Consider the following 13,733-nt stretch of genomic DNA (forward strand, 5'->3'; position numbering starts at 1 on the left):
TACATTATATATTTATTTGTAAGCAATCATAGTACAATTGATCATAATTTAATAATTGAATATAAGTATACTTACAAGAACTTGTGCCTTAATCTCTTTAACATTCATCAATGGATTTCCATTTGTATCTTTGAGCATAATAAGAACATCAAGAATGTCCTCTTCCAAAGTTTTGTTGCCATCTTTCCATATTTGTATCCTCTTATCAACTTCAATATCAATATATTTTGTTGCTTTAGCATATGCTTTCTTGATAATTGCCTTGTGACCATCCAAATCAAATACACTTAACCATGGTAAATAATCTGATACACCAAAAGAATGAAGATATTCAAGAAGTGTAAAAAGTGCATCAACTTGCTCCTCTTCTTCTATAGTACTTCCAAATGATGACTTCTTACTAAAAATCATATTCCTAATTACATTTCCACAATAACATCTTGTGACTTTCCTCAAATTAATACTAATACATTGATTATTGTAAACGAATCGAAGAAGGTTGTCAGCCTCTTCATCCCTTTTACAACTCAGCCATTGAAATGTTGTTGGTGATAGCACATGAGAAGCAAGAATCCTTCTCATTTTCATCCATTGATCACCAATGGGGAGGAAAACAGAAGCTATATAGTTATTGCTAATAAGGTTCGCGGACATACAAATAGGCCTAGATGAGAAAACGGAGTCTTGACTCTTCAAGAACTCACAAGCAAGTTCAGGAGAAGTTACAGGAATAACATGATAATTACCAACACGAATGCAAGCGATTTCAGTGTTCATTTCCTCCATAATTCTGTGTATTCGATTAATTAAAGCATGCTTATTTTTTAGAAATATTTGAGGAAGACATCCAATTATAGGCCATGATTTTGGACCTGGAGGAAATGGTTTATTGTAATTTCTTACACTAGTATTCCATTTCTTAAGAATAATAGAAATGAAGATTGTCAATATAATGAAGAATAATGTAGTGTTATTGGAGATAACCATAAGAAGAAGGTTTGGTATTTTCATCATTTTTGTCTTGTGATTGCTAACTCTTTATGTGTTTCACTATTTATAGGTGCTGCATGAACATGCAACTAATAAGTAGGCTCAACAGTCATGTAGTTTGACCAATCGGCCTATAATTTAGGAAATATGAGAAAACTTTACAATATCTTATAATCATCTTTAGAAAAATGTATGCCATATAAATTGAGACACAAAATATCTCTTATAATTTAATTTTAACGTAACAACATATAATACGTGGCATGAAAGAGGCCACAAAATTAAAACATATCATTTTCTTTTCGACTATATAGAAAAGTCATAACTAGAACGATCGATTTAGTTAATTGATAAGAACTCCTAATGTAAAAATGTAGAGGCCATTTATTGTATGCAAAAGTTATCCCAAGAGTTCTTTTATCTTTAATTCGGATAAAATGTAAAATTATATTATTTTATGTTAAGGCTAATGTCTTACACTATTTATAGGGGTTGCATGTTCATGCAACAAAGGTAGGCTCAACAAAGAGGTATGGTAGGTAGTATTTAATAATCTTTTTCGTTTTAATGTATGTTATACGTAATTTAACTCGATATATAATTAAAGAAATATGATTTTTTTAGCAATGTTTCAAAACTATTTTTAAAAAGAGTATTTTTTGCTAAATTAGTGGGATTTAATATAAATAAAATATTAATAGTATTATTAAATATTTATCAAATAAAAAATAATGTATCATATAAATTGAAATACAGTTCAGATTTGGACGAAATCAGAGTTTTTGAGGTGTGAAAAAATATGGTAATAATCGAGTTAATCATTTATGATTTTTGATTGCATGAGTAGTTAGATAACTCGTTAAAGAACCCGTACGAATTTATGAAATTGAATTTGGGAGATTAGAACTCCCGAAATTGATCATAGCGTAAAGGCTATTTTCTGAGCGTCGTGGGTCAAGGGTGTGTTGTGAAATGAGAATTTTGAAATTCTTTAATTAGCTCATCGTCTCGCATAACCTGCCTTGACGAGAGATTTTGCCGCTGTAGAGTGAGGGTATCACACTTTTTGGACGTAGACACTCGAGAATCATTACTGGCCCCAAGCAAACCTTTGGCCTGACTTACTTACTCAGCGGAAGACTTAAATATAAGAGATATAACTCATGCAATAACTTAAAAGATAATAACTTAGCTAAAGATGGCAACCCACCTCTTAAATGTATACAACTAAAATGAATAAGACTAAAGGACTAATAATATTTATCTATGAAGCCTCTAAAACAAATGGTAACTACTAGCTACTTAATTTAATAGAATACTTCTTTCATTTTAATTTATGTGATTAGTTTGACTGATCAACATATAATTTATGAAATATGAGAAAACTTTTAGACACAGAACTTTGTAATGTCTCAAAACTATTTTTAAAATTTTGTAATGTCCCAAAACTATTTTTAAAAAATGTGGTTTTTTACTGACTAAAATAATGTGTGCCATATAAATTGAAATAAAAAAAATACTTTTATAATATTATTTTAACAATACATGATATGCTATAAGAACGATCACGAAATTAACACATATTATTTCTTTTCGTTTCGACTATATAGAAAAGTCATAACTCGGACGATTAACGGTGATTTAGTTGATCAATAAAAACTCCTAATGTAAAAGCAATTATACATTTAATTTTCTACAGGGAGTACTTAATTAAATTGTTACTAGAAGAATAAAATAAAGCACATGGGAATAGAAAAAATGTAGGGGCCATTTATTGTATGCAGAAGTTATCACAAGACTTCTTTTATCTTTAATCGGGATAAAATGTAAAATTATTTTATTTTATATTTGTAAAAAAGTGTTAAGTAATTTTTAAATTATTTATTTTATAATTTATATTATAATGATAAAATATATATGGTATAATAATTTATTTTTAAATTATTCATTTAAAATATAATTAATTATAAAATAATTTATTCCTAATCATAGGACCCCTTGATGCCATAGTACTTTTTGTTCTCTTAAAAGTATTTGTGATATTCAATCTACTCAATTGCTTTAATTTTCTTTTCCTTTGGTTTAATTCATAATATATTTTTTAGAAATAACTTTATGAAGATCATCAATTCTACTCAAGTTTTTATTTATATATAAATTGGCCCAAAATCAGCTATACAAGCGACACAACATATTTTTTAATTAGTCATACGTATACATTATGAATTGATATGATGTATATTTTTATTTGCAAATCGATTTCTTTTCAATTCAATCTGATTGTTTGATATTTATGCCTATTCTTATCTTAGACTATAGCATTTTTCGTAAATGATTTAATGCTAAATCAAGAAATTAAATTAAAATTTCTAAAGAAAATATCAATGTCCAACCTAAAAACTAAAATTAATCAATATAATCTGATTTTTTAATATTTTATGTAGATTCTTATCCTCTAATACATTTCCTACATAATTTTAAAAACATCCAATTATTCCATTTCTTAAGAAAAATAATAGAAATGAAGACTGTCAATATAATAGAAATAATGAAGGTTTGATCTTAACACTATTTATAGGTGCTGCATGTACATGCAGCTAATAAGGTAGCCTCAACAAAGAGGTATCGTAACTAGTTTAATAAAGTATTCTTTCGTTTTAATTTATATGACGTAGTTTAACTGATCATCATATAATTTAAGAAATATAAGAAAATTTTGTAATATCACAAAATTATCTTTAAGAAAAATGTGTCCTTTTTTTTAACCGATAAAAAAAAATATATCATACAAATTAAGACATATTAAATACTTCCTACAAATTAATTTTAATATAACAACATTTAAACATATAATATGCGATATAAAAAAAACTATGAAATTAAAACATATTATTTCTTTTCAACTATATAGAAAAGTCATGACTAGAACAATTAATGAAGATTTAGTAAATCAATAAAAACTCCTGACTTAAATATCTACCATACTAGTAAAGAACACACATGTTAATCCAATAATCTATTCAAATGATACTTTATTAAATTAAGTAAACAAAATCATAGTCAATACATATATAGGATGAAAAACAATACAATAATTTAAACCACACGATTAATAGTACAAACAATTTCACACACTAAGACTTAGACAAATAAATACGAAAAATATTGTAGCTTAAAGATACATGGCCTTAGCTAATCTTGGTTTTGCCTGAGCAAGAAGTGGTAAGGTAGAAAAATGATTAATCTTAGATGACTCAATTAAATCATTGCATGGTGAATTTGATGGTAAATCCCAAGTAAATCCTTGAAGAAGCCTAGCAAGTAACATTGTAGTAATTGTTGAACCAAGTTTCACTGCTGGACAACCTCGTCTTCCAATACTAAAAGATAACAAACGTAAATTTGAATCAGTGAGAACTACTTCACTATCATCTTCCATTTTGAGATGGCGCTCCGGCTTAAACTTTAATGGTTCCTCCCAAACTCTAGAATTCCGTCCAAGTCCAAGGCGACTTAATAACACTATACTCCCTTCAGGGATGAAGTACTTTTCACCAACAATGGTATCGGAGACAGACAAGTGAGGAACATTAAAAGCCATAAAGGGGTGGAGTCGAAAGGCCTCTTTTATGCAAGCCTTGACATAATTTAGCCTTGACAAGTCTGATTCTTGAACCCATCTATTGATCCCAACAACAGTGTTGAGTTCTTCTATAGCCTTTTGCATTAACTTTGGTTCATTCAACATTTCTGCAAATGCCCATTCAACTGCATTTGAGGGATTATCCACTGTTGCCATAAAGAATTCCTGAACATTTTTTTGTAACCAACACTTTTGAGTAGATGAGTAATAATTTATGTTTAATTTTTTATGATGAGTTAATACATAAGGTACCCCCCAAAAAAAAATTGTTTAAGAGCCTAGGTCAAATTGACAAAAATGTTATTTAAATTGATTAACCAAATCCAAACATACATTTTTTATAAAGTTATAAACTCTTTCCAAAATAAGCAAATTTTAAACAACACAACACAACTTTGTTTTATCACATGATTTATAAGTAAATGAATGTATACTTACAAGAACTTGTGCCTTAATCTCTTTAACATTCATCAATGGATTTCCATTTGCATCTTTGAGCATAATAAGAACATCAAGTATGTCCTCTTCCAAAGTTTTGTTGCCATCTTTCCATATTTGAATCCTCTTATCAACTTCAATATCAATATATTTTGTTGCTTTAGCATATGCTTTCTTGATAACTGCCTTGTGACCATCCAAATCAAAAAAACTTAACCATGGTAAGTAATCTGATATACTAAAAGAATAAACATATTCAACAAGTGTAAAAACTGCATCAATTTGTTCCTCATCTTGTTCTATAATTCCAAACAATGATCTCTTGCTGAAAATGATATTCCTAATTACGTTACCACAATGATATCTTGTTACTTTTCTTAAGTTAATAACAAGTTGATTGCTACATTGATTGTAAACTAATCGATGAAGGTGGTCAGCTTCTTCCTTCCTTTTACAATGAAGCCATTGAAATGATGTTGGTGACAACACATGAGAAGTAAGAATTTTTTTCATTTTCATCCATTGATCACCACTTGGGACAAAAATTGGAGTCAAGAAGCCATTACTAACGAGGTTCGCGGACATACAAATAGGCCTAGATGAGAAAACGGAGTCTTGACTCTTCAAGAACTCACAAGCAAGTTCAGGAGAAGTTACAGTAATAACATGATAATTACCAACACGAATGCAAGCGATTTCAGTGTTCATTTCCTCCATAATTTTGTGAATTCGATTAATTAATGCATGCTTATTTTTTAGGATGATTTGAGGAAAACATCCAATTATAGGCCATGATTTTGGACCTGGAGGAAGTGGTTTATTGTAATTTCTTACACTAGTATTCCATTTCTTAAGAATAATAGAAATGAAGATTGTCAATATAATGAAGAATAATGTAGTGTTATTGGAGATAATCATAAGAAGAAGGTTTGGTGTTTTCATCATTTTTGTCTTGTGATTGCTAACTCTTTATGTGTTTCACTATTTATAGGTGCTGCATGAACATGCAACTAATAAGGTAAGCTCAACAAAGTCGTATTCTTTCGTTTTAATTTATGTGACGTAGTTTGACTCATTAGCATATAACTTGAGAAATATGAAAAAAGCTTTGCAATGTCACAAAACTATCTTAAAAAGTCACTCAAATTTAAGATTTTATCTAGTAAAGTCATCAAATGTACCGTTATTGAAGATAATTATAAGGAGGAGGAGGATATTTTCATCATTTTTCCCTTATGATTGTTATGTCTTATGTATTACACTATTTATATGTGTTGCATGAACACGTAACGCAACTAAGGTAGGCTTAAACAAAAAGGAATAGTAAGTAGTGCTATTTAATATTTTTTTTCTTATTTTACGCGTAACTCGACTCGACATATAATTTGAAAATTATGAATTTTTTTTTATGATGTTTCAAAACTACCTTTAAAAAGTATATTTTTATCAAATAAGTGAGATTCAATAAAAATAATATATGAATAATATTATTAAATATTTGTTAAATAAAAACTAATGTATCATATGTATTTAAATACAGAAAATATTTTCTATAATTTAATTTTAACGTTACAATATATACTATGCGGCCTCAGAGAGGCCACGAAGTTAAGACATATTAGAAGAATAAAATAAAGCACGTGGTAATATAAAAATGTAGGGGCAGAAGAATAAAATAAAGCACGTGGTAATATAAAAATGTAGGGGCATTTATGGTATGCAATAGTCAACACACGACTTTTTTTTATTTTAGAATAAAATGTAAAATTATTTTATTTTATTTTATATTTTTCTGAAAATAATAGATAATTTTTTATTAAAATAAAGTAATTTATTTTTGAATAATTCATCCCAAAATAAAATAACTTATTTTTTAATAATTAATTTGAAATAATATATTTCTCGTAAACAATCTCTTTACGACGGTATTACATTTTTGTTTTCTTAAAGTACTGTCATACAATCTACTCAATTCCTCTATTTTTCTATTCCTTTGGTTTAATTCATAATATATTTTTTAGATTTTTTACACAATAAATAATTTTATTTGCATCACATATGCTCAAGTTTTTATTTATATAAAAATGACCTAAAATATGCTACACAAATAACAACTTTTTTTTAAAAAAAAGAATATAAACGTTGAACCTAAAAATTTAAAGAATTGAATTATTCATTCAACCGATTTTTTTTTTGATATTTATGCATATCTTTATTTTGAACTATAATAATATTTTTTTTATCAATGATTTAACTGGTACAAATTGAGAAATCAAATCAAAAAATCTAAAAAATACCAACGCGGAACCTAAAAATTAAAGAATTGAATTAATTCAATTTTTCAATCCGATTTTTCAATATATATGTTTATCATTATCTTGAACTACAATATATTTTTTTTCATTAATGATTTCATTACTACAAATTGAAAAATAAAATCAAGTTTTTTTTTGAAAATTATATCAATGTCAAACTTAAAAACTTACGAATTGAATTAATTAAATTCAACATGATTTTCAAATACATTTATGCATATTCTTATCTTGAACTACAACAATTTTTCACTAATCATTTAATTGCTACAAATTGAGAAATCAAACCAAAATTATTGAAACAAAAATGAATGTTGAATATAAAAACTAAAGAAATGAATTAATTCAATTGAGCCCGATGTTTTAATATTTATGTCTATCATTATCTTGAACTACAGTAAATAATTTTTTAATTGATAATTTAATTGCTACGAATTGAGAAATCAAGTCATTTTTTTAGAAAAATATCAACGTCAAACGTTAAAAAGTAAAGAATTGATTTAATTCAATTTAATATAATTTTTAGATATTTATTTGTATCGTGTCGTACATACAATGTTTTTCGTCGGCAGCTTTTCGATCACAAGACTTTCATACAATTATCTTCAATGTAGTTTCAATGATTTAATTACAATGAATTGACAAATCAAACAAAAAAAATTTGAAATTTTTTTTAGTATCGAACCTAAAAATTAAAGAATTAATTAATGATTTAATTGCTACAAATTGAGAAATCAAACCAAAATTTTTGAAGAAACATTAATGTCAAATTTAAAAATTAAAGAATTGAATTACTTCAATTCAACCTGATTATTCTGTATTATCTTGAACTATAGTAATTTTTTGAATCTGATTCCTTTTATATTTATATCTATCTTTATCTTGAACTACAATAAATTTTTATATTAATGATTTAATTGTTATGAATTGAAATATGAAATCAATTTTTTTTGACCAAATCTAAAAAAACTAAAAAATTGAATCAATTCAATTTAATCTAATTTACGCCTTACAAGAAAATAATATATTTTTTTATAAAATAAAATGTAAAATATCATTTTATATCAGACTTTTTTTCCTTTTTGAAACAATATCGTTTTATATCTCTCAATAGTTGACCTGAGCTATGTTTGGTCAGTTTACAAATTTTGTTTTGAAATCAATAAAAAAAAATTGTGGTTATTTTGGAAGCTTTAGAGTTTGGAGACGTTAAGTTATTACAAAGTGGTCGTTGTAAACAATCAAAACTACGTGTTTCAAATGAAATTTAGTTAGTGCCATTAGCTTCGGAATGCATAATTTGATCTAGGAATTTATGTATCAATTCGAACTCTTCAAGTGGATTTGAGCTCTTGAGTTGGAAGTTTAAGTGTATTTAGGCCAAGAAATTGACTTTGATCACTGTTCGAAGTTCGGACAATCAGTTCGAAATTCCTAAGACACGATTAAATCCAAGGGATTTAGGTCTAAGCGTGGGGAATTTTCAGAGGCTTCGAGCGCAATATAATGTGGAATTTGTAACACCCAAAAAATCACAAGAACTAGGTGGATAGTCGCAACCTCCCAGTTCGCTCTTTCAAATCATCTGACTTTGTTAAGATGAAAGACAAAGCTCCACGTATCATAGGAATGAGAAAAACAATTACTCAAATTAATCCAGTAAGTAAAAGGAAGTAAGCACACAAGCTGAACTATAGGAACAGTAAAACAACCAGAAAACTAGAAACTATGCTAACCAAACTTAAATAAAATCGATAAATAACTCCTAAAACATAATTGATTAAAACCATTCGATGGAACCAGTGATTAAAGCCATATCACTGACGAACAAAACAACAACAAACACAAGAGCATAGATTATACGTCCAACAACTCAGACGCACTCAATTTGAAATCAAACAGTCCATCACTAGGCATCAACTGTAAATCAAAGAAGAAAAAAAACATTCGAGCGAAGGAGAATAAGTGATGACAATAAGCTTCAGATTATCAAAACAAAATGTCAGCTAAAACGAGTAGAGATAAAAAAGATCACCTTTTCGGGGCAGCGACACTGAGATGAGAACACAGAAAGGTTTCTAATAGATTCTTCTACAGTTCTACTTTACCAAGAGCTGGCTTCTTGTATCTTTTGTGTCTTTTGCAATACAAATAAATATTTGATAACAATACCCTCAAAGATTTTCCATCAAATTCATTTCAATAAACACAAGGCAACTCTTAACAATAAAGAGGGCATATTTAATAACAATCTAGCTTATCTTAAAGTCATTAGGCATAGTGAGTCAGCTTGCATATGCACAGACAACCAGAAAACATTAGTGTTTTGAATCTAGAGCATTACTCAACCCCAAATCCTCTTCGAGTTTAACCCTAAATCCAGTTCATGTTTAACCCTAAATACTCAACTGTTACTTAAATTTGGGAGTGTCTTCTTTTCCTGTTTCACTATACATCACAGAGGCAAACAGGGGAAGTCTATACACTACCTAGATTAGAGCAAATAACATAGATTAAAGACTAACCCATATATTATTTTTAAGATGATTCAAAAATAATTCAATGCGGACTTAAAAATCATGAACTAGCATAGAAAACTTAAACATTATTCAGCTTTAAGACGAAGTTTTACTCGAACCTCAAAAGCTTCACCAAAAAGAAGAAGCTTGTTGTTCGCTGTTGTTTTCCTCAAAAGGACCAACAAGCTTGACCAACAACTTCTTTATCCAAGAAATTCGTAGTCATAGAGATTTTGGTTCGCGGTTGTTTTCCTCAACAAAATCTTCGCTAAAATTTTTGGAATCGCTCTATGTTCTTAGTCGCTCAACAAAAGCTTAGTATCTCACATCGCTGAAATGAAGTTTCTAGAAAATAGAGTTTTGTTCTTATTCTCTTTTTCTTTAAGATTTTTTAATGAAGATTAATATCTTGCCAAATTATAGGAGGGAAATATATTTTTTAGGAGGGAAATATATTTAGGGATAAAAATCAGAATTATTTTTCCTAAAATAACCTTTGCATATTTAGTAATAAAAATCAGAATTATTTTTCCTAAAATAACCTTTGCCAGAGAGATATCTATTGCGACATTTCTAAAATTTGTAGCTATAGGTTCTCTAAAGGGACGGTTATAGGGATGATGCAACAATTTATGTTAAGAATTGTTCTATTGTAGCTATAGGTTCTCTAAAGGGACGGTTATAGGGATGATGCAACAATTTATGTTAAGAATTGTTCTATTGTAGCTATAGGTTCTCTAAAGGGACGGTTATAGGGATGATGCAACAATTTATGTTAAGAATTGTTCTATTAGATTCAAGGATATTTGGCTGCAATTATAATTATTGTAATAGGTTTGACGTCGGAATCCAGATCTCCAAAAAAATGGTGTGCTATAGCACACGAAAATCGTCGAAATGGAGATATGTGCGCTTCGGGGCTCCTTTCACCTTGAAAATGGATCGGACTGGCCGTGAGGGCCAACCGACTGAATTGCCAAGGTTTTGACGGACGTCTACAAAAAATGCATAGCAAAGGTCTTGACGGACGTCCACAAAAACTTTTGGCGTTTTTGACGTCGGAATCCGGATCTCCTAAAAAATGGTGTGCTATAGCACACGAAAATCGTCGAAATGGTGGGTATGCGCACTCTGGGGCTTATTTGACCTTTAAAATGGGTCGGACCGGCCGTGAGGGCCAACCGACTGCATAGCCAAGGTCTTGACGGACGTCCACAAAAAATTTCGGCATTTTTGACATCGTAATACGGATCACCCAAAAAATGGTGTGCTATATAGCACATGAAAATCGTTGAAATGGGGGGTATGCGCTTTTCGTGGCTCATCTGACCTTGAATATGGGTCAAACTGGCCATGAGGGCCAACTGGATGCATAGCCAAGGTCTTGAAGGACGTCCACAAAAAATTTCGGCATTTTTGACATCGTAATCTGGATCACCAAAAAAATGGTATGTTATAGCACATGTAAATCGACGAAACGGAGGGTATGCGCGCTTCGGGTCTCGTTTCACCTCGAAAATGGATCGGAATGGCTGTGAGGGCCAACCGGCTGCATAGCCAATGTCTTGACGGACGTCCACAAAAATTTTGGCATTTTTGACATCGGAATACGGATCTCCAAGAAAATGGTGTGCTATAGCACATGAAAATCGACAAAATGGGAGGTATGCGCGCTTCGGGCTCGTTTGACCTTTAAAATGGGTCGGACTGGCCGTGAGGGACAATCGGCTGCTTAGCCAAGGTCTTGACGGATGTCCACAAAAAAATTTGGCATTTTTAACGTCAGAATCTGAATCACCTAAAAAATGATATATTATGGCACACGAAAATTATCGAAATGGGGGAACCATGCACTCAATCAAGCTTTAATAACTTAAGAATGATTATTTTAATCCAACATCAAGAGTAAGGTTGGAGAGAGGCCACGAATCCTACTCGTGCTAGCTAGGGTGACTTATAGGATCAAATAGACAGATAATTATACTTAATGATTGACTTATCAACTTTTAATTTTTTTAATATACTAATTCACTAGTCAATCATTAGAATATCGATGGATTTGATATCGAATTAAGAGATGTATTGACTCAATCATTTTATGTTTTCTTTTGATTTTCACTCACTAATATATTTATTTCCCGTAAAACAAAACAATTTTCTAACTCTATTCGAAGTAGTAATTTTGTAATTGTAAATTACAATGAAAATACATTAAAAATTAAACTTTAAGGGTGCATGAATATAAACTTTTATTTAACAAAATGTATCACTACAATAACTTTATATTATACTTCAAATATACATTTGATTAAAAAAAAGTGATGACTCGTGCATTATGATTAAGACTAGCTAACTAGTAGATAAGTAATTAAGACAAATACGTATCAAGTAATTTGTTACTTTCATCTCAAAAGGAAGAATTTTAAGTGATCTTCCCAATCAAAGCACCCATCAAACTTTTCAATCACTTGTATTAATGCTTCAATATATTCATCTCATAAAAAGTTTCTATATAAATATACAAAATGATTTGTCAACTTTATTATGAATGTCCCTCATTGATTGTTCGATCCCTAGATTCCAGTATCAACAAGTGTATCCAATAACTCTCCTCATGAACTAGATTTTCGGGTTAATTTAGGCATATCATGTGTACCATAGAAAAAAATTAAGATTTGTTGGAAAGATGTATGAGATAGATGAAGAAAGTTACCTTCATGATTTGTCATTCCTTGTGGTGGTTGATGATGTATGACAGACTCTGACAAAATCTAGATTTGTTGTAAACGATGTCTAAAATAGATCAAAAAAGTTACCTTCATAATTTATAGTTCCTTGTGGTGGTTGAAGATATATGACAAACTTCAACAAAAATCTAAATTTATTGAAAAAAATGTCTAAGATAGATCAAGAAAGTTATCTTCAAAGAACGCAAATACCTTGTGATGGTTGATATATGTATGTTTTTTCACCTTAACAAAATTCGAAAAATGATAACATTAACTATGTTTTTTCACCATGGTAATTCTTACGCACAATGTTGGACATATTAAGTCGACACTAAAATGAAGTTAAAAACACCTAAAATATATGAAAACTCACAAATTCTAAGTTTTTCATATCACAATACAATCTCTAATGGTTCCCATAAGAAGATTATTATAACCTAAATATAATAAATTTCTCAAGCCATATTGCTAAATATTAGATTATTTGAAATATAATAACGCGTTAGATGAAAATCGAATTTATTTAAATCTCCTTTAATGAAAATTATTAATATGGTAAAATTACTATTTATAAGTTACAATAGTAATACGTCAATCAATAAAAAAGCTTCACCAAAGCCTTAAAATACTATATTCAATAGATATATATCACTTTAAAATATTATTACCTATGCCACATAATATTCCCAAATAATATATCTAGCATTTCTTGTCCTTTTATTCCATCACATGAAAATATTGTTACATATCCCAATTAGTGTTTTGCATATACTAATCGTTATTATTTTTTGTTCGTAATAATTTGATATCACGAAAAAATATTTTTGATATTATCTCAAAATTTTGTGTTTTGTGAAATTAGAACAAATTATATTGCAACAAATTTTCACTTTATTCATGAGAAAAAATTGAAATAACTTGATTTTCAACTTGTCATGTGAAGACATGAAAATAACTAGCTTATTTATTTATAAAATCGTTAAATAAAGGCATAAGTCCGCTAATTATCATCTTTGTGATAAATTGGGCATGAACAACCTGCCCATCTTATTTTAATAGGTCTAGCCTGATCTGAGAAGTGTTAATTCGATTCCACGTATAA

General features: G+C 29.2%; 2 protein-coding genes across 2 annotated transcripts; both read right to left on the reverse strand.

Annotated features, from left to right (window-relative positions):
- Positions 1-48: 48 nt before the first annotated feature.
- LOC107016389 (isoleucine N-monooxygenase 1-like) lies at positions 49-1,014 on the reverse strand. The gene has a single exon (XM_015216870.2). The coding sequence runs from the start codon at positions 1,012-1,014 to the stop codon at positions 49-51; it is 966 nt and encodes a 321-aa protein (XP_015072356.2).
- Positions 1,015-4,056: 3,042 nt separating this feature from the next.
- On the reverse strand, positions 4,057-6,016 carry LOC107017466 (isoleucine N-monooxygenase 1-like). Its single transcript, XM_015217684.2, has 2 exons — positions 5,072-6,016; positions 4,057-4,798 (listed from the first exon to the last, which is right to left on the reverse strand). The coding sequence occupies exons 1-2, from the start codon at positions 6,014-6,016 to the stop codon at positions 4,163-4,165; spliced, it is 1,581 nt and encodes a 526-aa protein (XP_015073170.2). The 3' UTR covers positions 4,057-4,162.
- Positions 6,017-13,733: the final 7,717 nt, after the last annotated feature.

The sequence above is a fragment of the Solanum pennellii genome, chromosome 4 (genome assembly GCF_001406875.1).
Source record: "Solanum pennellii chromosome 4, SPENNV200".
NCBI classification, from domain to species: Eukaryota; Viridiplantae; Streptophyta; class Magnoliopsida; order Solanales; family Solanaceae; genus Solanum; species Solanum pennellii.

Excerpts from the sequence above, each read along its gene's own strand:
- LOC107017466 (XM_015217684.2), bottom strand. The coding sequence starts at position 6,016 with ATGATGAAAACACCAAACCTTCTTCTTATGATTATCTCCAATAACACT. Across the intron at positions 4,799-5,071 it reads AGATTAAGGCACAAGTTCTT|GAATTCTTTATGGCAACAGT; the intron begins GTAAGTATACAT and ends AAAAATGTTCAG.
- LOC107016389 (XM_015216870.2), bottom strand. The coding sequence starts at position 1,014 with ATGATGAAAATACCAAACCTTCTTCTTATGGTTATCTCCAATAACACT.